At 40.1% G+C, this 26259-nt stretch overlaps 1 protein-coding gene across 1 annotated transcript in view; it reads right to left on the bottom strand.

Moving 5' to 3' along the window:
* The window catches only part of YIPF4 (Yip1 domain family member 4), a 36278-nt gene extending 11635 nt beyond the window's left edge, over positions 1-24643 (bottom strand). The window contains exon 1 of the mRNA XM_069072170.1: positions 24272-24643. Coding sequence (XP_068928271.1) covers positions 24272-24353 — 82 coding nt within the window. The 5' untranslated portion in view covers positions 24354-24643. The remainder of the gene's footprint in view (positions 1-24271) is intronic.
* Positions 24644-26259: the final 1616 nt, after the last annotated feature.

Raw genomic sequence — 26259 nt, 5'->3', positions numbered from 1 at the left:
AATATCATTACCATCTGGGGAAATTCAGGGAAGACTTTATGAAAGAAATGGCATTTGGAGTTTTAAAGATTAGGCAGAAATATATCACATGGAGGCAAAGAGAGGATATTCTAGGTTCAAAGAGCTAGATGACCTTAGAGATCATATGTGCAATCCCCCTCATCTGATAGAGAATGGGGGGCAATGAAGGGCTTTAAGATGATGGCAATATGACCAAGATTTATGTATAAGAAAGTTTAATTTGGCAGCAAGATGATAGATGGACTGGAGGATGGAAAGAAACTGAAGACAAGGTAGTCACTGGTTTCTTTTACATATATGCCACCAATGGGGTGTAGGGTGTATCCATGGAAGATTAAAACCTCTAGTGTGAGGGCTGCAGAGACTTTTTCAGGCCTGTTTTCCACCTTTGGTATCTACCTGATCCATCTTCCATCTGTGGCTCCAAGAAGCTGTAGTATGCACAGCATCCACATCCCCATAAACTGTTTCGGCAGATGGGCTAAACTAGGTTAAGGGTAATGGAGGGGTCTCAAACCTACAAATCTCTGAAAAGTGCTCCCCCTTTTCTGTTCCACTGTTGCCAACCTTGTGTTGGCTCAACACAAGGTTGAGTTAGGGAAGGTGTCTACCCTAAGCATGTGATGACTTCCCCTGGTAGAATGGGTGGATGAGAACACTTTGTTCCTACAGCCATGAAGGTGGTGGAGGCAGGCACTGGGGAGCACTTAGAGTTTGGTTAGACATCGACGACACCAAGGCCATCCACATCTCAAAGCCATAACCAGTCATCTTGACTGTCCTGCCACTGGACTTCGATGACTCTGGAAGAGAGTGAGGCCAATAACTTCATGCAACTCTACCTCACTTAAATCCAACTTACACATGAATCGAAAAACATCACCTATACCATTTTACCATTTTTACCTATCTCAAAGTCCTGTGGTGGCAGGCAAATGACAAAGCAGCAGGTGTAGATACACTGGGAGCTGTAGTCATAATCCTGCACACAGGCAGCCCAGGTCATAGGGTCATCTTTTTACTGGAAGCAGCAGTAGGATTTGGCAGCCCCCTGGGTGTCTGAGCAGCCTTTTAAGCATCACACTGCTCACCTCCTGGTGTAAGGAAGATGCTAGAAAAGGTGCCCCAAAAATTGTCTACTTAACTAACCCTGGCCTGATTACTGAGGCAGGTGGGGATTCTACCCTGTGGTCGAAACACAAAAAAATGTACATAAACTTCTGCAAAGATGATTCCACTTAGTATTAGTACAAGGAATGTGTATGCACTTACAGACAACACAAAATCCAGTAGACCTGAAAGACGAATAGCTCTTGTTAAGAGAGAACTTAGCAGGTATCACATCCAAATAGCAGCCCTGAGTGAAACAAGGCTGGCAAATGAAGGTCAGCTTACATAAGTCAGAGTTAGGTGTGGTGCAGAGTGCTGGACTGATCAGAGATTTATCCTCTCCAAGCTAAATATTCACATTGAACAAAAGCAGAGGCCCCAAGGCAAAAATGATTACTAGAAGAATTAATATCAACAGATTAGAGCACTTCTCTGAGGGAACAGTTTGTTGCTAAGTTGGAGGGAAAGTTGAACCAACACAAGGTTGGCAACAGTGGAACAGAAAAGGGGGGGCACTTTTCAGAGATTTGGTGTACAGCACTGCATTTGCTCATTTGGGTCAGAATAGTCACAAACAGCTAGATTGGTTTGATGAAAATGATGAGGAAATTTAGAAGCTGCTAAATGAAAAAACTACAGCTCTGCAGGGTTTATTAGCAGTATAGTCCATCCATCTCAAGAAAGCCAACATTTAATTCCATCAAAAGTAAAGTACAAATGAGGCTTAGAGGGATGTAGAACTCTTGGCTCAGTAAAAAGGCAGAAGGAATTCAGCTTTGTGGTGACAGTAACAATCCAAAGCACTTTTATGATGCCCTGAAGGCTATTTATGGGCTGAACACCTATGGTGTAACTCAGCTACTCAGTACTGATGGCACCACATTGATTAGTGAGTGATAAGGACATGATCCAAGAGAGATGGGCTGAACACTTCCAAAGCGTTCTCAACAGAATGTCACCAATCAATGCTGAAGCCACTGATCATTTACCTCAGGTTGAAATCAATCCTTCCCTAACTGAACTTCCAACTAAAGAGGAGGCTTTGAAAGCCATTAGGCACTTCTCATGTGGCAAAACAGTTGGTGCTGATTCAATTCCAGCTGAGATTGGCAAGATGGGAAGGCCCATTGCTCATACAAAAGCTGACTGAAATTTTCTGAATTATATGGCAAGAGGATATTATCCCCTAGGAGTTCAAGGACATCTCTGCTGTCCATCTGTATAAAGGTAAAGGAAATAGATTGTCCTGTGACAATCATGGAGTGGGGGTGGCGGGGTCCTCTCTCTTAGTCATTGCTGGTAAGATCCTTGCCAGAGTCTTCCTTAATGGACGGATCCTTCACCTGGAAGATGGTCATCTACCTGAGTGCCAGTGTGGCTTCTGAAAGGGCTGATAAGGTGTTTGCTGCCCGACAACTCCAGGAGAATACTTAAGAGAAATGCCAAGAGCAGAACAGAGGTCTGTATACAATGTTTGTAGATTTGACCAAGGCCTTTGATACAGTCATTTGTGAGGGTTTATGGAAAATTATGTCAAAATCTGGTTGCCCAGAGAAGTTTACCAGTATCGTATGTCAATTTCACAACGCATGCTTGCCCAAGTTCTGGATAATGGACAATTCTCTCACACTTTCCCAGTCACCAATGGAGTGAAACAAGACTGTGTGCTTGCTCTCATGCTTTTTTTTAGCATGATGTTTTCAGGCATATTGTCAAACACTTTGAGGACAAAAAAATGGTATCAAGGTGAGCTAAAACATGGATGGTAAATTCTTCAACTTGAAAAGGCTACAAGCCAAGATCAAAGTGGAGTGTTGGTGCATGATTTTTTCTTTGCAGATGACTGTGTACTCAATGCAGCCTATGAAACTGAGATGCAACAAAGTATGGATCTTTTCTCTGCTCCTTGTGCTAATTTTGGCCTAACAAGTAACACCAAGAAAACACAGGTACTCCATCAGCTAGCACCACACCACCCATGTGGAACTGGTTACAGCAAATGGAGAAGTTTTGAATGCTCTGGGTAAGTTTACTTACCCTGGCAGTATACTTTCTAGGGCTGTACATATTAATCATGAGTTTGATACAATCACTGCCAGAGCTAACTCAGTGTCTGGCAGGCTCCAAAAGAACGTATGGAAAAAAAGAGGTATTAGACTGACTACCAAACTGAAGTTCTACAGAGCTGTTGTGCTGATCTCATTGCTGTATGCCTGGATAGTATACCAGCACCATGCCAGGAAACAGAATCACTTCCATTTGAATTGTCTTAGGAAGATTCTGAAGATCACCTGGCAGGATAAGATACAAGACAATGAGGTCCTTTCTCAAACTAAACTGTCAAGCAGTCAAACTCTATTGCAGAGAGTGCAATTACAATGGGCTGGCAATGTTGTTCTAATGCCAAATGTATGCCTGCCTAAAAGACTATTTTATGGAGAACTCACACAGGGCAGGTGCTCACATGGCGGTCAGAAGAAGAAATACAAGGATACTCTCAAGGTCTCTCTTAAGAACTCTGGAATTGTATGACATGGGAGACACTGGCACAGGACTGCCCAGCATTGGCATGCCCTCATTAGAGAAGGTGCTATGCTCTAAAAGCAAGGCAGAATTGAAGTAGCTCAAAAGAAACTAGAGACGGGCAAATTTAGAGAATACACCCCAAATGTTGACATAGACTATCTATGCCCAGCTTGTGACAGAGCATTCTGAGCTCATACTAGTCTGATCTGCCATAGTCAGATGCATTGTAACTTGACTCTAACATAGTGATGTCATTTTGGTCCTCTTTGAGAACGAAGGATGACAACAAACAATGCCACTAATAACAGTTTTAGTTATTATTATCCTTGGTAAAACTTTATTTATACTTATTAACAACCATTTCAAGGGGAGTTCACATCTGCCTTAAATGTGATAACTTGTAGTTAAGTACTGTTGAAGCTTTAATTCTGAGGCAAAGAGTTTTTAATAGGTTTTACTCAGCTGGAGCTTTAAAAAAATTGCAATAACTAGTACAACTAGGGGTAGCTATTCTAAATGAAAAAGTGACTTGAAATAATTCTTGGCTTACAGATAGAACTGTAATTAAATTAAAGTGATCTTAAAAAAATTTCTCCAGACTAGGCTCCCATACTTTTTCCAACTCCTACATACTGTGAGGCAGGCCTCTAGGGGCTTCATAGGACATTACTACCTGCCACAAGACTGAACCTTGAGGCAGAACCTTGAACAGTTTAATCACATTTCCCTCAACTGACCTCTAATAATCACTAATATTCTGCCTGAACTCATTCCTCCAAAGTTAGCATACTCGACCCTCTTAGACTCTTCTATTCAAAATAATTCTGACCTCCCAATGCCAATGCACAAACCCTATTCCTCATTCCCAATTTATTCCCATCCTCCTCAACCTTAACCCCACAGAAAGCTCCACTCCAGATCTGCCATTTCCATTAAAACTTCTAGAATGCCTGGACCATAATTAACCAACTTCCTTTCATTTTAACCTCCACCTTTCTTACTCCTATCTTCTGATTCTCATTGAGAAGTAGGTCCTTCTTGATAAATACTGCTTTCCTCATTACCCTTTCCAATAACTGTTGTACTTTTACTAATCCTCATTATGAATTATGGGTGGAAGGATTGGAATACTCACTGCTCCCCATTACTACTTACTTTCAGTGTCTCCCTGTACCATCATCACTCAGCAGTCTGTACTCATTTGAGGTTAATGATTTCCAAATTTATCATCCAAATGGGAGGAAAGGTAAAACGTTTATCAGAACTTTCTTTTTCCCCTCTAATTTTAGCTCCAAGCCCATTACAGGCAGGTATTACAAAATTAGAGGGGATGGAGTTGCATTTTTAAAAATGTTTTCTTACCTCATCTCCTGTCCTGGGAAAGGACTGAGCCTAACTCTCAGGGTAGTCCCAAGTTCAGATATCACTCAGATCTTCATTTGCTGTTTACTTCCCTTTTTCACTATTGTGATTTAGTTCATCTCTGTCTCTGTCTCTCTCTCCTTACATGCTCCCCTTTCCACCCTCCACTCCCATTAGAACCTGAAAAGTTGGGATGAGGGTACTGACTTCTTTCCAAATCCCTTCACCCAGTCAATGCCACTTCCAGTATCTAAACCATCAGAGATGGAGGTCGAATTATAACTTCTGAAGGCAGCTAGTTGACAGAGTGAATTGAGTTCTGGGTCTGAAGTCAAGAAGACTTGAATGCAAATACAGCTTCAAATACTTACTAGCTGTGTGACCCATGGTAAATCACTTAATCCTGTTTGCCTTTGTTTCCTCACCTGTAAAATAAGCTGGAGAAGGAAATGGCAAACCATTCCGGTATCTTTGCCAAGAAAACCTCAAAAAGGGGACACGGAGAGTTGGACGTGACTGAAAAAAAATATCAAATGGGGTCACAGAGTTGGACATGACTGAAATGAGTGAACAACAACAACATATAAGTTTCTGAAAGTTGGTGGGAATACTAAACAAGAAGGGGAGAGTATCCTAAGAAACCTCAACAGAGGCAGGGACATACCTTTCCACTCCTACCAGGATGGAGGCACCATTGCTTATCTGGTCAACTAGTATTTGGGATTTGTTTAACAAATTTGAGTGGGTCCTGGAAGGCTAACAGAAGTAGAAGACGGGGCTTGAACCCCTTGAGTATCCTAATTTACCACCTACCTAAGCTGTTTTGGACAGGTCCTGACTTTAGTTACAGATTGGTTTTTTTTTTTTAGTTCAAAAATTATAATTTTTTTTTAAAGAAAAAAAAAAAAGCCAAATCTGAGTATAAGCAATAGTACAGCCTGGGTCCAAGGTAAACACTGTTCCCCCTTTTCCATCCATATCCCTCCTCTTTCACAGGAGGGAACTCAGTACCCTTTAGCCCTTCCAAATCATGTCATGAAAACAGGAAGCGGGTGGGGTTGGAAAGAGGGCCAGACTGAGTGCCTTCTGTGAGGCTATGGAACCCTCAACCTTTTGAGAGATAGCTATAGCTCCCAAGATCCCATAGATGCTCTCTAAGTTATAATTCTGGGTTATAAAGGTGGTTCCTACCTTTTCCTTGCCTGTCTAAAGTGGGAGATCTAGGAAACAATTTAAGTCTATTTCCCACAATGACTTACCCATCTTTCTTCAATTCTCCCAGCAAGATTCAGCCCACTCCCTGGTGGATTATGAGATGTGCCTGGCTCAGCAGGGATGTTTAAGGAATTAATTCTTTCCCTTTGGGGAAAAAGAGCTCAGTGCTCTTTAAATGTTGGGTTAGGAGTTTTTCCCAGGTTTTTCTCCCTTCTCTTTCACTTAATACGGGTTCTATGTATGTGGATTTTGTTTCCTATCGCTCTCTGCAGTCCCTAAGTGTACTGTCTACCCTGTAGTCACTCATAAGGGTTTTGTACTGTGATTCTGTCCTCCTATGCATCACTCACTTTTCCATGCCTGCCATTAATACATGTTGGGACCTTTGGGAAGGGAGGAGAGTTCACTGCCTAGTGGTTTTGAAATGCTTAATTTTGCATATGTAATCCATCTTGTACAGGTACTTTTATAAATACTGTATACTCTCCCTTTTTTCCACAGCTGTTGGTATAAACTGCAATCTCCTGTTAAAAAAAAAAAACAAAACCAAAAAAACCAGACCTAATACATATCCTGGTGACCATTATCTAAAAACCTTCAGGGCATTCTCCTTTCCTCAATTAGTTCAGAACCTAACTTACAATCTCACTCTCCAATACAATTCTTGCCCACATACTAAGGGGATTCAATATACATACTAATGCTCCTTCAACTACCCTAACTTTTTAAGTTTCATAATATACTCAGTTCCCATGAACTATTCTTCCACTTAGCAACACACTAAGATGGTCATACTCTTGGTCCAAAAGTTTTCCAATTTTATATTTGTAAACTCCAAAATGTATTTCATTATATTATCATTCTACTTTTCCTATATCTTACAAGCCCTAAAACCGTGCTAACTGGACCTACTACAAAATTATGTCACCTTTTTAAAACTAGGACTTCCCTGAAGCAAAGAAATCCTTTTACACCTTTCCTGATCTATTTGCTAGCCCATTCTTCATAGTGGCTTTATAGAAATTTCTTGTCTCTCTGCTTTTCTCCCATAGTATCCTCTCTCCTCACGTTCTCTGCTGAGGACCTCCCCTTATATTTCACCAAAATAATTGAGGCCAATCACTGAAAGCTCCTTCTCTGGTCCTCACATATCACTCAGATATCTTCCCCCACCACCATCTCCTTCACTCTGTTCTTAGATGCAACATCCAACCCATCTACATGTACCCTTGTACACATTGCCTCCCATCTTCTCCAACAGACTGTCTCAATTATCACCACTTCTCTCATCTTTAATCTCTATTTACTGGCTCTTTCCTTTGCTGCCTACAAATAAACACATCTGTCTCATCCTTTAAAAATCCCCACTTAATTAGACTATCCCCAATACTTACTGTCCCATATCTCTCCTATCTTTTTTTTTTAAAGCAATCTGGGTTAAGTAGCTTGCTCAAGGTTACACAGCCAGTTCTTTCTGGGTGTGGTGCTAAGTATCTGAGCCAGGATTCAATCCCCCAGGTCATCTCGACACTGGAGCCAGTGCTCTTACTCACTAAGCCACCTGGCTGCCGCTAAGCAATTGGGGTTAAGTAACTTGCTCAAGGTTACACGGCCAGGTGTTTCTGGGTGGGTGCTAAGTGTCTGAGCCCGGATTCGATCCCCAGGTCATCCTGATACTGGAGCCGGTGTTCTTACTTGCTGTGCTACTTGGCCGCCCCTCTCTCCTATCTTTTTAACTAAACTCCGTGAAAAAGCCAAATGCAGTAAATGCCTCCATGTCCTCTCCCTAGCCTCTATTTTAAATCCTCTACAATGTGTCATCCAGCCTCAAAATGCAAATGATACTGCTTTCTCCAAAGCCACCAATGATCTCAACTGAAATGGCTTTTTCTCAATCCTTAACCTTCTTCATCTCTCTACAACATTGACACTATTGATTACTTTCTTCTCTCAGATACTCTTTAGGTTTTCATGATACTGCTCTTTCCAGGTTCTTTTCCTACTTGTCTGACAGTTGCTTCTCAGTATCCTTTGATGGATCTTTTTTTTCTTTTCCATTTTTCAAATGCTTTATTAACTTCTGATTTACAGATTTTGAGTTACAAATTTTCTCCCCATTTTTCTCCTACCCACCACCCCAAAATAGCAGTCCCACAGAATATCCCCTCCTCCAATCTGCTCTCTCCCATACCCCTTTGGACTTTTCCAGTAGGGCAGGGTGGATCTCTATGCTCCAGGGCCTATATATCTTATTTCCCAATTAAATGTAAAATAGTATTAATAATAGTATACATATATATATATATATATATATACATACACATTTAAACATTTGATTTTAAAACTTTGAATTAAAGATTCGTTCCCTTCCTCCTTTGTCACCCACCCTTACTGGGAAGATAAGCAGTTCAGTATGAGTTGTACATGTGTAGCTAATGCAAATAACATAGTAGATATACTGTAAAAGACTGACTATATTTCCCTCCCTCCTATCCCATCTCCCACTTGTTCTATTCTCTACTTTGATCCGGTCCCTTTTCAAAAGTGGATGCTTCCAACTCCCTTCCCCTGCAGCCTGCCCTCCCTTCCATCATCCCCCCTCTGATCCCCTTCCCCCTACTCTTCTGTGGGGTGAGATACTCTATTTAATGTGTATTTCATTCCCTCCCCAAGCCCAATTCAATGTGAATAAGGTTGACCCATTCCCTTTTGCCTTCCTATTCTTCCCCTCCATCGTAACCATTTTCCCTTGCCTCTTCTTTATGAGATAGTTTACCCCATTCTGTCTCTCCCCATCTCCTCTCATTATATTCCTCTCTCACCTCTTAATTTCATCTTTTAAGTATCATCCCTTCCTATTAAATTGGTCCTGTGCCCTCTATCTATGTATACCTGTAAACATATATACATTAACATATGTATTCATATGCCCATATACCCTCATATATAGACATATATATATATATATATATATATATATATATATATATATATATTTCTATTCCCTTCAACTATTTTCATACTGAGAAAAGTTTCATCAGTTACAATTATTGTTTTTCCATGTAGGAATGTAAATAGTTCAACTTTGATATGTTCCTTATGATTTCTTTTCCCTGTTTACCTTCTCATACTTCTCTTGCTTCTTGTATCTGAATGTCAAATTTTCTATTCTACTCTGGTTTTTTCATCAAGAATGCTTGAAAGTCCTCTATTCCACTGAATGACCATATTTTCCCCTGAAACATGATACTTAGTTTTGCTGGGTAGGTGATTCTTGGTTTTAATCCCAACTTCTTTAAACTCCGGAATATCATATTCCAAGCCCTTTGATCCCTCAGTGTAGAAGCTGCCAGATCCTGGGTTATCCTGATTGTCTTTCCACAATATTCAAATTTTTTCTTCCCAGCTGCTTGTAATATTCTTTCCTTAATCTGGGAATTCTGGAACCTGGCTATAATATTCCTAGGAGTTTTGTTTTTGGGATCTTTTTCAGGAGGTGATTGGTAGATTCTTTCAACCTCTATTTTGCCCTCTCGTTCTAAAACATCAGGGCAGTTTTCTTTGAGGATTTCCTGGAGGATGATTTCTAGGTTCTTACTTTGATCATGGCTTTCAGGTAGTCCAATAATTTAAAAATTATCTCTCCTGGATCTATTTTCCAGGTCAGTGGTTTTTCCCATGAGATATTTCACATCGCCTTCTATTCTTTCATTTGTTTGGATCTGTTTAATAGCATCTTGATTTCTCATAAAGTCATTAGCTTCCACTTGCTCCAATCTAATTCTGAAGCAATGATTCTCCTCATTGAGCTTTTAAGATTCTTTTTCCATCTGGCAAATTCGACTTTTTAAGGCATTCTTCTCCTCATTGCCTTTTTGAGCCTCTTTTGCCAATTGAGTTAGTCTATTTTTTAAGGTATGATTTTCCTCAGTCAGGCTGTTGACTCTCATTTCGTAATTTTCTTGCATCATTCTCATTTCTCTGCCCAATTTTTCCTCCGCTTCTCTTATCTGCTTCTTAAGGTCCTCTATGGCCTGTAACCAGCACGTATTTTCCTTTGAAGCTTTTGGTACAGGAATTCTGACTTCACTGTCTTCCTCCTGTTCCATGCTTTACTCCTTTTTGTCCCCAAAATAGGAGTCTACTGTTGGAATCTTCTGTCTGCTTTGTTTCCTTTGCCTGGTCATGTTGCCCCTCAGTCACGTGACCCCTGGGTTTTTTGCCACAGTAGGACTCTAACACCAGACAGGGGAGCTTTCATCCCAAATGCTGAGGTTTTCTCAGCTGCCAGAGGTATTAGATGGGTGCCCTCTCTGAGGCCTCCATGGGCTCTGGCAAGCTGGACACACACCCCAGGACCTCTACCCTAGACCGCAATCCAGATCCAAGCAGGTTAAAGCAAGAGCGATTACCCCTCAGACTGGTTGCTTGGTCCCCCTACACTCTGCAGGCCAGGGGCTGAAGCTGAAGTGGTGCTGTGTGAAGCCAGCACTCCCACTTACTGGGTCCCAAAGTCCTGACTGCACTGACCTCTCACTTTGTCCGCATCTATGTGTTGATAATTCTGGAAACGGCCACAGCTGCTGCTGATCTGGAGTCGCTCCAGCAGGCAGCTGGTCAGGCCAGCCCTGGGGCTAAAACCTTGGTGTGGAGCTGGGCTTGGCTCCCAGAGCGCAGTGCTGGCTGATTCCTGCTGGCCTGCCTGCCGGGCTTGTCCTCAGCAGAAGGTTAGCTTCTCTGTGTCATTTTGTGGGTTCTGCAGCTCCAAAGTTTGTTCAGAGTCCCCTTTTTACATTGATTGGGAAAGGTGGAAGCCAGAGCCGCTCGGAGGTTGTGCTTCTACTCCGCCCCCCTAGCTCTCTTCTTTAAAGTCTCCTCTCTCCCTTTGATGGATCTTAATCTAGGTCATGTCCACTAATCATGGTTACCCTCCAAGGTTTTGGTCTGGGCCCCCTTTTCCTGCTATACTATCTTACTTGGTGATCTCATCAACTTCCATCAATTCAATTATCATCTCCATGGAGATAATTCGCAGTTTTATACATCTAGCCCCAGTACCTCTCTTGAGCTACAGTCCCATGTCACCAACTGCCTTTTGGACATTTCAAACTAGTTATCTCGTAGCTGAAATTGAACATGTTCAAAACTGAACTCATTACCAGCTCTCCCCTGTTTTTCTCAAAGCCACTGTAATCTTCCCAGGTTTGCAACCTCAGAGACATTCTGGACTACTCATTCATACCACATGCAATAATGATAACAACAACATCTAGCCTTTATATAAAATTTTAAGGTTTGCAAAGTGATACACACATTCCCATTTAATCCTCACAACATTTGATCTCACAACCCTGTGCAATATTATTATCCTTATTTTACAAATAAGGAAACTAATACTCAGAGAGGTAAATTGGTAGCCCCAAAGTATGAAAACTGATTCTCAGAGAGGTTAAGTGACTTGCCTATAGTCACACAGCTAGGTAGGATCACAGGAAGGATTCAAATCCTGAATTCAAGTGTAGCACTGTACCCGCTATACCGTGACCATCTACTGATAACAAAAAGTCAAAGAAAAGATATTAGCTCAGCCAAAAAAAAAAATCTTTTCCTATAGAAATTTAAATGATATAAAGCAATTGTCACAACAAAGACCAAAAGAGCTCAGAAACTTCCACAGCTAGGGAACTCCTGATTTCCTTAACAAACTTTACAAAATGACAGCTAAGGGTAACACAAATAACATAAGAATATAAACTCATTTGCAAAATACACAAAAAGATGACTGATTATGAGCAATCACTTCATAAAACAAAAAAGAGCACCGAATAAGAGAATAATATATCTTTGGAAAGCTTGGCATGAGACCCAATTCTGTACAATTGCTCCAAGACCATTCATGAAATAAAGTGGAAGGAGAACTAAGGAATGAAAAACTTGAAATGGGCTTGCCCAGTTACTGTTGTACAGTTTTCTGATCTCATGACTGATGAGAGTAAAACTATGACATTTGTATATGTTATCTGATATGTTGTATGAGGAAGCAGAAATGGCTTTTAGAAAGATGAAATCAGGAAAGGCAGTTATATGAAACCAAAGATGTACAAAAGGCATTGATGCTAGAGGTAACAATTTTGAAAACATTAAAGTATTGATTCTCAAGATTTCAAAGCATGGAAGATACCCAAAAATGGCAAGAAATCACCAGTCTTATGCTTCAACATTTCAGTGTATCCATTATCTCATCAATGAAGGTAATTCTTCTAGTAGTATAGATTATAACACCTCTATGACTTCTATCCTAAATAATTTTTGTCCATGTTTCCCCATAAATCCTTACCCAAGGATCTACTTAATGTCTTGGAAATCTTCTTTAGTTCACATTCTGTGGGAACCAGTACAACACTAAAGTTGTCACTCTGTTATCAATTGTTCTCACTACATGACCAGCCTACTTTTTTTTCCTTCATGGTATATTCCGGGGAGAGAAGAGGAGGGAGGGGAGGGGAGACCATCCACAAAATAAATACCGCTTCTTGTATACAAGCCCTTGTTTACAATACACAGATTACTTATTCTCTTTGGTTTTTTATAAACAGTAGTGTTCTAGAATTTGTATCAATCATCAGTAGGATTCTGGTTTTTAGAAGGCGGGTCTTTAAGTCAAGGAGTGGGGATCATTTAAAGTGCCACATGTACAATTTCTCGAAGGCAACCCAGTTGACACTCTTGCTCCTACTCAATTTCAGGCCCATTTCATTGTTTATCTGTAGTATATGTTCAAGATATATACACTAATATACTAACTCAATACATTGACAATTCAACTCCATGTCTTTGACTAGATAACAGTCATCTTTAATTTATTTTATTGTTCCTGTGTTCATTGTTAGGCAGACCTCAAGAATTATTTTGACTATTTTTGATATGGATCTACAGATCCATAGTAGTCTGAGGCTGGATGAAATCAGCCCCTCATTACATTCCTATAGGGCAGTTGGAGAACTTTCACATCTATAGAAAATCCCCTTTCTACTTGGACTCCACACTGGACATTCTCCATGACTGCTGCAAACATAATATCATCTACTTGTTTTACTCCTTGTTTAATATTAAGAATTAGAGGACTGCTGAACAAAATTATCACCAGTTACATCTACTAAAGAAACTTGGAAATTCCAGGAAGGCAGAAAGAATGTTCCACTATTTCCCCCACAGCACTTTGGCCAAAATTGAAATTTAATGTGTTTGATTTTTTTTAAACAAATGACTGCATTAAAAACAAAGTAACAAAAGAAAACAAAAAGGCCTCTACATAGAAAATCAGTTTAAATAGAAACTTCATCAACAGAAGTCATAAAAGACGATAACTGCCATCTTTAATTTTTCCAGAAAAAAATGTTTCTTATTTTTTTTTACTTTTTTAACAGTTTCTGTAAATACCTCATGTCTTTAAATTTTTTTTAATCAATTACAAGAAGAAAATAGCCACAGTTTATCTTTGTAAGCACTGTCATAGTTCCAAGTTCCTCTGATAACAAAGCAGAAGTCAATGAAAAGTACAAGAGGAAGGTTTAGGAGTTAGAGGAAATAAGCAAACACCATTCAAATTCCTGGAAACATCATATCAAAGTCTAGTCTACCTTGTAAGCTGTACTCACTTTGTGAAATACTGCCACCTAATAATAGCAAATAGCTATTACACAAGCACATCTTTGGAGCGAGAATGGGCCTTATTTAAGCACACCCATTCTCACCCAGACCAAGGCTTAGAGAAATCATGACTTTCTCCAGGTCACTCACATAAGATATAAGAGCTGAGATTTGAACCCAGTCAGACTCCAAAACCAACACTCCTGATTGTTTCATAATTATGTTGATCAGACATAGTAAACATCTTGGATGAGATATAGATTTAAGTTTAAATCTTCAATTATAAAATATTCTCAGTTCATATGTTGAAAATAAAAAGAGCCAAAATGGCAGAATAGAGTGAAGCTCTTTAAAACAGATATAGAAGGGGTGGCCAGGTGGCACAGTGAATAGAGCATTGGCCCTGGAGTTAGGAGGACCTGACTTCAAATCTGACCTCAGACACTTAACACACACAAAAAACAAAACTAGTCATGTGACCCTGGGCAAGTCACTTAACCCCAATTGCCCTCAGGGCAAAAAAAAAGAATTGATGGAGTCTGAATGCAGATAAAAGCAAACTTTTGGGGTGGCTAGGTGGCGCAGTGAATAGAGCCCAGGCCCTGAAGTCAGGAGGACCTGAGTTCAAATATGACCTCAGACACTTGACACAATTATTAGCCATGTGACTTTGGGTAAGTCACTTAACCCCATTTGTCCTCCAAAAAGCAAAAAAAAAAAAAATCAAACAGATATAGAAAACATAACAGACAAAATCCTGATCAGGAAAGCCAAGAAAAAAGATCATGGTGAGTCATTTTTCCTTCCAATGTTGGCAAAGTGAGGGAGACAGAGAGATCTCTACAAACTGGGGACAACCAGGGTCTAGTAGACAATCACCACACAGAATATTTCAGCATAAGGAGAAGTTGCGCATAAGGAAAGTAAGGATCCAACTTGGAGGGGTCAAAATTTGTGCAGGGTACAAGAACAGGTACTAAACTGGCAGTTCTGTTGCTCCCTAGTGCAAGACCACAGATCCAGGGCACACTAAGGAAGGGACCTGCACCTAGGGGGAGAACTCAAGGGCAAGGTATCACAGGCTCTAGGCTGTTATACCACACATGGACCAAATTCAGAAACAATCAGTAGCTGTGTCCCCATCCCCCCACCACTCCTGGAAAGAGCAGCATCTCAGTTCCAACTTTTAGCTTGGTCTGAAGGATACAGAGAAATTACCAGGACACACTTGACAGACCAAAGGGCAGCCTATAGTCACTCTAAAGCAGCAGAGTTGACTGTCTATAAATGAGTCAAGTATTAGTTTACAGAAACTTCAAAATGTACAAGTCTATAAGACTATTCTTCAGATCCAAAACTAGAATTCAGATTCAGAAACCTGCAGAACTTAGAGGGGCAGGCAGGATTCAGACTTTACCTTGGAACCTCAGACCACTCTGGGAGCACTGAGAGCTCACAGGTCCTCAATCTGAGATGTCCCTAAGAGCCTGGAAAAACAAAATACTCCACAACTAGTGGAAAGACTAGCCTCAACATTCCCTCCAAAAGTGTTCAGAGTGTGGCCCTAACAAATCTGAAATTAGGAAGTAGTCTGGAAGAACAAGCAAACAAACAAAAACACTATAAAAAGCTATGGTAGTGACAAGAATGCTCAAGACCCAAACCCAGGAGAGAATGGCTACAAAATATCTCTAAGCAAAGGCTCAATGTAAAACAAAGGTTAGGCACAAATTCAACTAGAATTCCTGCAAGAGATAATCAAGAACCTTTGTTTTGTTTTGTGTTGGTTTTTTTTTTTGGAGGGGGGAGGTATGGTAATTGGGGTTAAGTGACTTGCCCAAGGTCACATGGCTAGTTTTTTGTGTTAAGTGTCTGAGGCAGCATTTGAACTCAGGTCCTCCTGACTCCAGGACTGGTGCTCTATTCACTGCGCCACGCTGTCCCCCAAGAGCCTTTTTTTAAGGGCTTAAAATTATTTGTAAGAGTAAGAATGCAGTTGTTGTTGTAATATTGTTCAGTCATTCAGTCATTTCCTACTTCTAATGATCCCATGGACCATAGCAGACCAGGCCCTTCTATCTTCCACTATCTCTCAAAGTCTAATGTCACATTAGTTGTTTCCATGATACTATTTATATCCGTCTCAGTCCCTGATGTTGCCTTTTCCTTATGCCTTCGATCTTTCCCAACATCAGAATCTTTTCCAAGATTTGGCATCTTCTCATTTTGTGGCCAAAGTATTTAAGCTTCAGCTTTAGTATTTGATATCCTGAATTAATTTCTTTAAGTATAGACTAATTTGATCTCCTTTCCATCCAAAGGACTCTCAAAAATCTTCTCCAGCACAATTCAAAAGCATCCAATTCTGTGGCACTCAGCTGTCCTTACAATCCAAGTGTCACAGTCAGACATTGCTACTTACGAAGACATAGCTTAGACTACAAAAACCTATGTTGGCAAGGTTATGTCTCTGCCTTTTAGCATGTTGCCCAGATTTGCTATAGTTCTCTTTCCATGGAGTATCTTTTAATTTTATGGCTGCAGTTGCCTTCTGCAGTGGATCTTTGAGCCCAAAAATATAAAATCTGACACTGCTTCCATTTCTTCTCCCTCTATTTGCCAGGAAGTGATGGGATCAGTTGTGATTTTTTTTATGTTAAGCTTCAAGCCAGCTTTTATACTCTCTTCTTTCATTCTCATCAAGAGGCTTCTTAAAATCATCTTCATTTTCTGCCATCAGAGTGGTATCATCTGCATATCTGAGACTTTCTTTTGGAAACCTTAATTCTGGCTTTCATCCAGCCTGGCATTTCACATGATGGACTTTGCATATAAGTTAAACAAATAAAGTGACAACAGGCAGCTTTGTTGTACTCCTTTTCCAATCTTAAACCAATCAGTTGTTCCATTCTAACTAAATTTTTTTTATTATTTTTATTTTTTGCTTTTTGGAGGGGAAAGGCAGGGCAATTGGGATTAAGTGACTTGCCCAAGGTCACACAGCTAGTAAGTGTTAATTAAGTGTCTGAGGCCAGATTTGAACTCAGGTCCTCCTGACTCCAGGGCTCGTGCTCTATTCACTGCGCCACCTAGCCGCCTCCTAACTATTTCTTCTTGGCTTGCATACAGGTTTCTCAGGAGACAAGTAAGATCATCTGGTACTCCCATCATTTTGAGGACTTGCCACATTTTGTTGTGATCCATACAGTCTAAGGCTTTAGTATAGTCAATGAAACAGAAGTAGATTTTTTTTTTCTGTAACTCCTTTGCTTTCTCCAGAATCCAATGAATGTTGGCAATTTGGTCTCTAGCTCCTCTTTGTCTTCAAAAACCAGCCTGCACTTCTGGTAATTCTTGGTTCACATGTTGCTGAAGTCTAGCTCGTAGAATTTTTTTTTTATTAATTCTTTAATTTATTAATTTGTTTGTTTCCTTTTAGTTTACAGGATTCAATTCCACAATTCCTTGAATTTCACATTTTGTCCCCCTCCCTCCCCTCCCTAGCTCGTAGAATTTTAAGCATAACCTTCATTAAGAAATGAGTGCGGGGCAGCCAGGTAGCACAGCAAGTAAGAGCACCGGCCCTAGAGTTGGGATGACCTGGGATGGAATCCGGGCTCTGATACTTAGCACCACACCCAGAAATAACTGGCCCTGTAACCTTGAGCAAGTTACTTAACCCCAATTGCTTAAAAAAAAAAATGAGTGCAATTTTTCAGTAATTTAAACATTCCTTGGCACTGTCCTTCTTTAGGATTGGGACATAAACTGTATTTTCCAATCCAGTAACCACTGTTCAGTTTTCCAAATTTGATGGCATACAGTGCAGAGCAGTTTAACAGCATCATTTTGGGGGGGTTTTAAATAGTTCAGTTGGAATTCCATCACCTCCACCAGCCTTACTGTTAGCAATACCTCCTAAGGCCCAATTGTCTTCATTCTCTAAGATGTCTGGCTCTAGATCAGTAACCACACCACTTATCTGTGATATTAAGATCTTTCTTGTACAATTTATTTGTTTGTGTTGCTCATTTAAGAAAACTTTCTTATCTTTCCTTGCTCATCTCTGGAATTCTGTATTCAGTAGGGTATATCTTTCCCTTTCACTTCCCTTCTTTCGTCATCTATCTGTAAAGAGTCATCAGAAAACCATTTTGCTTCCCTGTTCTTTTTCTTTGAAAATTTTTTTTTGTTGCTGCCTCTTGTACAGCATTGCAAAGTTGGTCCATAGTTCTTCAGGAACTCTTATCTACCAGACCTAATCCTTTAAATCTATTCATCACTTCCACTTCATATTCATAAAAGATCTTTAAAAAAAAAAATCAGAATAAATGGGAGCGGTAGGTGGCACAGTGAATAGAGCAACAGCCCTGGAGTGAAAAGGACCCGAGTTCAAATCTGACCTCAGACACTTAACACAAAAACTAGCCTCGTGACCTTGGGCAAGTCACTTAACCCCAATTGCCCTACCTTCCCCCCCTTCAAAAAAAAAAAGCATATTCATAAAAGATGACAACAAGTGATCCACTAAAGAAGGAAATGGCAAACCACACCAGTATCATTGCCAAGAAAACCCCATGGACAGTACTAAAATGATAAAAGAGATGAAACTTCCCTCAGGTCTGAAGGTGTCTAATACACTACTGTTGAAGGGAGGAGGGCAGCTACAAGTAGCTCCAGAAAGAATGAAGCAGCTGAGTCAAAGCCAAAAGGAAGTTCAGGGGCTGATGCTTCTAGTGACAAAAGGAAAGTCCAATGCTGTAAAGATCAATATTGCACAGGAATTTGAAAAGTAAGATCTATGAACCAAGCTAAGCCAGATGTGCTCAAACAGAAGACAGAAAGATTAAACATCAACACCCTGGATATCAGTGAACTTAAATGGATAGGAATGAGTGAATTTAATTCAGATGATCACTACATATATGATTGTTTACCTGCAAGGCTTCAGCGGGAGATTTGTTTCTGTCACTTTGTGGGTTCTGTAACTCTAAAATTTGTATTGAGTCATTTTTTTACAGGTATTGAAGGGGATTGGAGTAGGAGCTCAAGAAAATTCCTGCTTTTACTCCACCATCTTGGCCCAAACACTCTTTTTCAACAACCCAAAAGGCAACTCTACAGGGACACCACTAGATGCTCAACACTGAAATCTGACTAATTATATGCTTTGCAAGCAAGCTCTACACAATCATCTAAAATAAAACCTGGAGTGGATTGTAGCTCGGATCATGAGTTTCTTATTGGAAAAATCAGACAAATTGAAGAAAGCAGAGAAAACCATCAGACCATGGTATGAGTAAGGATGGAAGAGGAAAAAAACTGCTAAAGAAGTAAGAGTGATGGAAGAAAGAATTGCAAAGGGAATTAGTTTGGCACAAGAGGTACAGAACCTTGCTCAAGGAAAAGAAAATTCCCTGAAAATTAGAATGGATCACAAAGAAGCCAATGACTCCATGAAAAAAAAATAGAAGAAAATTTAAGGTATCTTATGGCAAATACAACTGATCTATGGAAAAGATATAATTTAAGAATCATTGAACTACCTGAACACAAATCAGTCAATAAATATTTATTAAATGCCTACTCTGTGCCTGGCACTGTACTAGATGCTAGATATACAAATAAAAGTCAATCTAGTTCCTGTCCTCAAGGTGCTTGCAATCTAAAAGCAAAGACAACAGACAAAAGGAAGCTGAAAAGTGGGGTAGTGGTGTTTAATCAAGAGGGGAAGTGGGTACTGATGAGAGGTGTACCAGACAGATTCAACCTTGCAGGAAAATGAGATTTCCCAATGATGAGTTTCCTAGGGAAAGAAGGCATGATGGAGAAGTCCAAAAGCAGGGTAGTTAGGAATTCATGACCCTGAACAAAAAAAGGGCCTAGACATTAAATTTCAAGAAATCATAAAAGAAAACTGCCTCAGAACCAGAGGGCAAAGTGGAAACAGAAAGAATTCACTGGTTACCTTCTAAAAGAAACCCCAAAATGAAAACTCCCAAGAGCTTTGTAGCCAAAATCCACAGATTTGAGGTAAAAAAAAAAAATATTGCAAGAAGACAGAAAGAATTTAAGTGCCAATGAGTCTCACACAAAAGATTTAGCAGCTTCCACTATACAGAAGCTTGGAATAAGATATTGAAGAAGGAAAAAATAAAGGCCAATAATAGCAAACCAAGAATAACTTACCTACCTAAAACTGAGTAAAATCCTACGGGGAAAAAAATGGACCTTTAAAATGAAATAGAGAGTTTCTAAACATTCCTGATGAAAAGAAATAGAGCTGTAGAAATTCAGAAAAACAAATTCAGGAATATTAAGAGAAACATAAAAAGATAAACATAAGTGAACAATCATATGGAATTAAAAAAGGTAAAACTCTTACATTCTAATATGGGTAGATGATATGTTGTGTCCTCTCTGAAACTTAATCATCATCAAGGGCCATAAAGAGTCTAATGATAAGATGGAAAATTTGGAGAGGTAGGTGCTATTATTATCTCATTTTATAAATGAGGAAACTGAGGCACAAAGAAGTTAAATGATTTGCCTATTTGGTTAGAAAGTAGCTGAGACCACGTTTAAACTGAGGTTTTCCTGATTCCAAGTTTAATACTATCCACTGCACCACCTACTGGCATCTAAAAAGAGAAAAGGTGGGAAAAAATGAGGCTAGATTGAGGGATAAATCCTAAGCAAAACCAATGGCTTTTTTTCCCCTCAAATGGATGAATGGAAGAGAGGAGAGAAGGTAGACTTTCACTAATTGGAAAAAGGTTTTAATTAAAGTAAAAATACTTAACCCGTACAGTCCAATGTTAGGGCCAGCTATGATACCAAGCTAGACTTCATTAATAATTAAATTCTATTCTCCCTACTCTATACTGGAAGGTACAGCTTGAACAAAATACAGTTATCTTTTAGACTACCATATTCTGACAAATATCTACATTGAAATGGAAAAAATGCTAAATTTTGGGTTAGAAGACCTGAGTTCAAATTCTGATTATGTCACTACCTGTGTGATGTCTGACAAATTACTTGACATCTCTCCATCTCAGTTCCTTCATATGCAAAATGAAGATAATTATGTAATTATTTGAGAGGTACTTTTTAAAAATTTAAAACAAACATTGATGTTTTTAACACCCAAAGTCACTAAATTTGATTTTTAAAAGAAAAAGTCAAATCAACATAGTTTTGTGGCCTATGAAAATTCAATTTGAAAATAAAGTCTAAAGTTCTCCTTAGATCAAAAAATCCAAATAATTATAAATCAACTCTCATTCATTTCTTGCACTGTTTCCTATTTCGTTATAAATCTGTCTTACCCACAAAGTTCAATACTGTAAAAACTAAATAATGACAAAAGAAATATAAATCGAAATAATTCAAGTTTAACCTCATACCCCCAAAATTGGCAAAGAGGACAAAAGATGGAAATTATCAATAGCAAGTGAAGAGGAGGGTTGTGGAAAGACAAGCACAGCAATATACCTTTTTTTTTTTTTTAAAGCAATTGGGGTTAAGTAACTTGCCCAAGGTTACATGGCCAGTTTTTTTTGTGTGGATGTTAAGTATCTGAGGTGAGAACGGATTCTGGGTCCTCCTGACTCAGGGGCCTGCGCTCTTACTCACTGTGCCACTTAGCTGCCCCTGCAATATACTTTTGATGGAATTCTGAATTAGTTCAATTATTATAGACAGGAATTTGGAATTTTGCAAAGAAAATGACTAAAAGGTCCAAACCATGTGATACAGAAATTTCACTCCTAGGAATGTATATTTTATTTTACCTAGCATTTATACAGCACTTTTAAGTTTTGCAAACTTTACAAATACAGTATCATTACTACAACCATTTTACAGAAGAGCAAAACTGAGGCAGACAGATGTAGTGATTTGTCCAAGGTCACACACCTTGGAGTGTCTGAGGATGGATTAATTTAGGTCTCTTCTGACTCTAGGTCCAGGACTCTTTTCTATTCTGCCAACGAGCTACATATTCTTCAAGGAGACAAACAAAAAAAGAATGTCCCTATACTCATCAAAACATGTATAGCAGAACTTTTCATAGTAGCAAAAACTTGGAAACAAAGTAGACACTAATTGGAAGTAGCTAAAGAAAATGTGGTGCATAAATAGAAGCAGAAAAACAATATATACAATAACATAATCAGGAAAAGAAAACGTGGAAACTAAATGCTAAGTAATTATAGACCATAATATAGCAATAAAATTTACATTGAATAAGAAATGTGAGAATCCATCTCCCTGTCATGTTTGCAGGGGTGAGGGACTATGAATGCCCAAAACTCAAAGAGTCAGACTTTTTGCAATGTTCATTAGTTTTGCTGAATAGCTGGAGTTTTTTCTTTTTCTTTGTTTTTTTTTGTATAAAAGGTGGCTGGTGGAGGGAGGGGGAAAACGTAAAAGGTAGGTCCTGTAAAAACAAATGAAAAAATTTTTTAAAACTCACTATTGTGCAGAGTTTTAAAAAAGACAAAAAAAATGTAGATGTAAAGGAGACTAGGAAAAAAGGGAGCATTGGTACAGAAGTTATGGTTGCTCAACTGCTACAGTCTTTCTCCAGCAGACCTTGCTTCCACCACTATATATCAAAGGACAGCATCAAAATCTCCACTACCGTATTTCCCCGATAATAAGACACTGTCTTATATTTTTTTTTTTGGACAGAAAAACACCAGAGGGCTTATTTTCAGGGGAGGGCTTATTTTAATGAACATTGACAGCAATTTTAATAAACAGGTAAATGGGAACAAAAAAATGCACCTTTATTCAATAAGTTGGGGAAGAACAGGATGACGCTCACTGCTGAAGCGTTTGGGGGGGGGGGGGAAACGGTGCATACAGAGGGTACCGTAATGTAGCATGTAGCGCAGGGGATCACCTTCACTACAGTAGCAATCTCAATAGGGCTTATTTTCGGGGGAGGGCTTATTTTAGAGGAATCTTACACAGTAAGGGGAGGGCTTATTTTCGGGATAGGTCATTATTGGGGAAACACGGTAGCTGGCTACTTCCACTAGATCAGGAGATGCACAAGGCTCAAGATCTGGAGAGGCCCTAGCATTTATTTACTAGCTATTTCACCATAACCTCAGCTTCCTCATATGTAAAATCGGAGTTATATTATAGATCCTTTACAGCTTTTCACATTGTAGGAATGTCAAGAGGCAGGCAAGGAGGTGACAGATTGAACCACAAACATATCTTAAACTGGGGTTTCAATGATGCAGGACCTCAAAATCCGTGCTCCTTTGGTAACATTATTTCTTTTTTTTTTTTCCTTCTGGTAAATAGTATTTTTTTCTCCAATCATATGTAAAGATAGTTTTCAACATTCATTTTTGTAAGATTTTTAGTTCAAACATAGGTAATACATATGCAATCATGGAAATATATTTCCACATTAGTCATGTTGTAAAAAATGAAACAAAAGAGAAAAGCCATCAAAAAAAATCGAAAACAATATGCTTCGATCTGCATTCAGACTCCACAATTCTTTCTCTGGACATGGATAGCATTTTATGTCATGAGTCTTTTGGAATTGTATTGCATCATTGTATCTGTAAGTCAGAGTAAGTCTGAGGTAAGTAAATCATACTTGATCATCGCACAGTGTTACTGTGTACAATGGGTAACATTTATTTCTATTGTTTTTCAGGATGTGTGAGTAAACAAACACCCTATAGAGCACAGAACTTGGGAGCAAGAAATACCTAGCTCTAAGACAGACCACTTCACTTCACTTAACCTCTACTAATCAACATCCACTTCCTTCTCCGTAAAATGCTGCTAATGACAGCATCTAACTTATAAGGGTCGCTATCAAATCATTCAACAAACAGTTATTGTGAGGATCAAATGTGAACGAAAGTTGCTTGAATGAAGAAGCTCTTTCATTTTTGTTCTCGTATGCCTAGCTCAGTGCCTGGCACAGAGAGGGGACGTCATAAATGCTTGTCGACAGATAACGTACACAAAGTGCTTAACAAACTTTAAAACGTTAGTAAATGTTAATTATTATTGAAGACACATATACATTCTCTCTCACTCCATCCCTCGCTCTCATCTTTCCTACCCACAACATCGCTTCTCAGGTTCAATCTCTGGGTTGAAGCCTAAGTTGGCCCAGGTTCCCCAAGTCCTGCCCCACGAGCTGTCGGCGGCACCAGTTGCCAGAATGGGTTTGGGTGGGTCTGTGTCCGGACCCAACCAAGAAACCTCGTCCCCGTCCCTGCCCTGCCCCTCTCGCAGCCTCGGCGCCGGGCTGGGCTCGAACCAGGGCTCCGAGTAGGCCGGAACCCTTGCAGCTGGGGCACCTGCCTCCTCAGAGCACTCTCGGGGGGCGCCAACGCCTCACCTTCAGCGTCTGCGGAAGAAACGAAGGTAAAGTCCCCGTTAGTAGGTGAATACAGCTGTGGCGGACCCGGCGGCGGCTGCATCTCCCCGCCCCGCGGAGGTGGCGACCGCGGCGGCGGCGGCGGCGGCTGGGCCCAGGCTTTGAGATGGAGGCGGCGGCGCCGACCCTCGGACGCTTAAATTCGTCCGGGTCCTCCGTGCAAATGGCGGCAACTTCTCGACCCTCGAGCTGCGGTCGAGGAGGGCGAGGAAAGCAGGCAGGAGGATGACAACGGGCTCGAGAAGAGCGGGGCCCAAACACCAGCTGGGCCCTGCCGGTGGCGAACACCCAAACCCCACGACGCCGGCGTCCTGACAGGACCATAACACTAACAGGCGTCCTGCCATTGGCTGTTTGTAATGCAGCCGCCGATTGGCTGCCTCGAGGGTGATGCCGATTGGCTGTTCTAATTGTTGCTTCCGGAAGTTCTCCCCAGGGCTGGGCGAGGAAGTTTACTTGTGATTGGTGGAGATGCTGAGCTGTACGTCTTGCTGCTTCCAGCTTTTCTGTCCCTTTTTCCTTCCTTTGTTACTCTGGTGCGTTCTTTCCTTTGACGAGTCACTTTTCCTTCGTTCTCTTCTCTTCTCTCTCCCATGTTCAATCCAACTTCATTCCGTCCTCTTCGGTCTTTCATTACTGGGAAGCTATAGTGAATTGGGCTGTGGTGGGAGCATGGATCTTAGAAGTGACAATGTGTTACAGAAGAAAGCGACTTATTAGAAATCCTTATTTTACCCACCAATCAATCAACATGCATTTAGTAATCACCTACAGAGTACTTTGTAGGCATTAGGCCAGGATCTGGAGATAAAAAGACAAAAACAATAAAACTGCTCTCCAGGGGCTATCTACACATGAAACTCCAGTCCCCAAAAAGCTAATTTACATTCCATTACAAGGATTTTAGAATCTAGTCAACAAACATTATTAAGCGCCTATTATGTGGCAAGCACTATATAGAACCGGGGGATTTTTTTAAAGGCAGAAATAATATCTTCACAAAGTTCACAATCTAATGGGGAAGGCAAAAATCCCAACTATGATGTCTAAACAAGATATATACAGGACAAATTGGTGGGAATCTCAGAAGAAAGGTGCTAGCATTAAGAGAGCACAGGAAAGGTTTCTTTCAGGAGAAAGGATTTTAGGTGAAATGTGAAAGGAAGCCTGGAGGTGAAATGAATGAGGAGATAATTTCAGGTATGAGGACATCCAGTAAAAAAAACAACAAAAACCTTCAGAACAGGGAGATGAAGTGCCTTCAATGAGGAATGGCAAGGAAGCTGTGTCTTAGAGGATATATTACATTAATTTACATCGGATCTTAGAGCTGGAAAGAAGTCCTGAACCATATAGTCCTACCTTCTCATTTTACAAAGAGGGAAACACTAGTCCTGAGAGGTTAATTCCGGGGCCCAGGATCAAAAAGGAGGTGGCAGAGTGGTATTTGAACTCCAGAGCTACTGTCCTTCCCAGTGGGCCTATTGCTTTGACAAGAAATTTTACTTTTCCTAATTATTGGAACTACAAGGAATAGGTTTAAAATGAACTTAAAATTTTTAACATCTCTTCCTCCTCCTCTTCCTGCTTCTGCCGCTGTTGCTTCTCCCTCCATTCCCTTGGAGCGGACCATCCTGGTGCCTCTTTTGTGAAGTGCCGGCTTAAAGAGACCCTTGGACTAGCCATAGCCTTGAAAAGCCGAAGGAAGGAGTCAAAACTGAAAATAACGACCTTATTAATTTGAAGGTGGCAAGGCAAGATGGTTCGGTGGTGCAATTTAAGATTAAGAGCCACACACCACTTAGTAATCTAATGAAAGCCTATTGTGAACAGGGTTTGTCAATGAGGCAGATCAGATTCCAATTTGATAGGCAACCAATCAATGAAACAGATACACTGCACAGTTGGAAACGGAGGATGAAGATACAATTGATGTATTACAGCAGTAG

The sequence above is a fragment of the Petaurus breviceps genome, unplaced genomic scaffold, assembly GCF_028583685.1.
Source record: "Petaurus breviceps papuanus isolate PSGF00001 unplaced genomic scaffold, PetGlider_PUasm1.0 90845, whole genome shotgun sequence".
Classification (NCBI taxonomy): Eukaryota; Metazoa; Chordata; class Mammalia; order Diprotodontia; family Petauridae; genus Petaurus; species Petaurus breviceps.
This window is presented reverse-complemented; position numbering and strand designations above follow the sequence as displayed.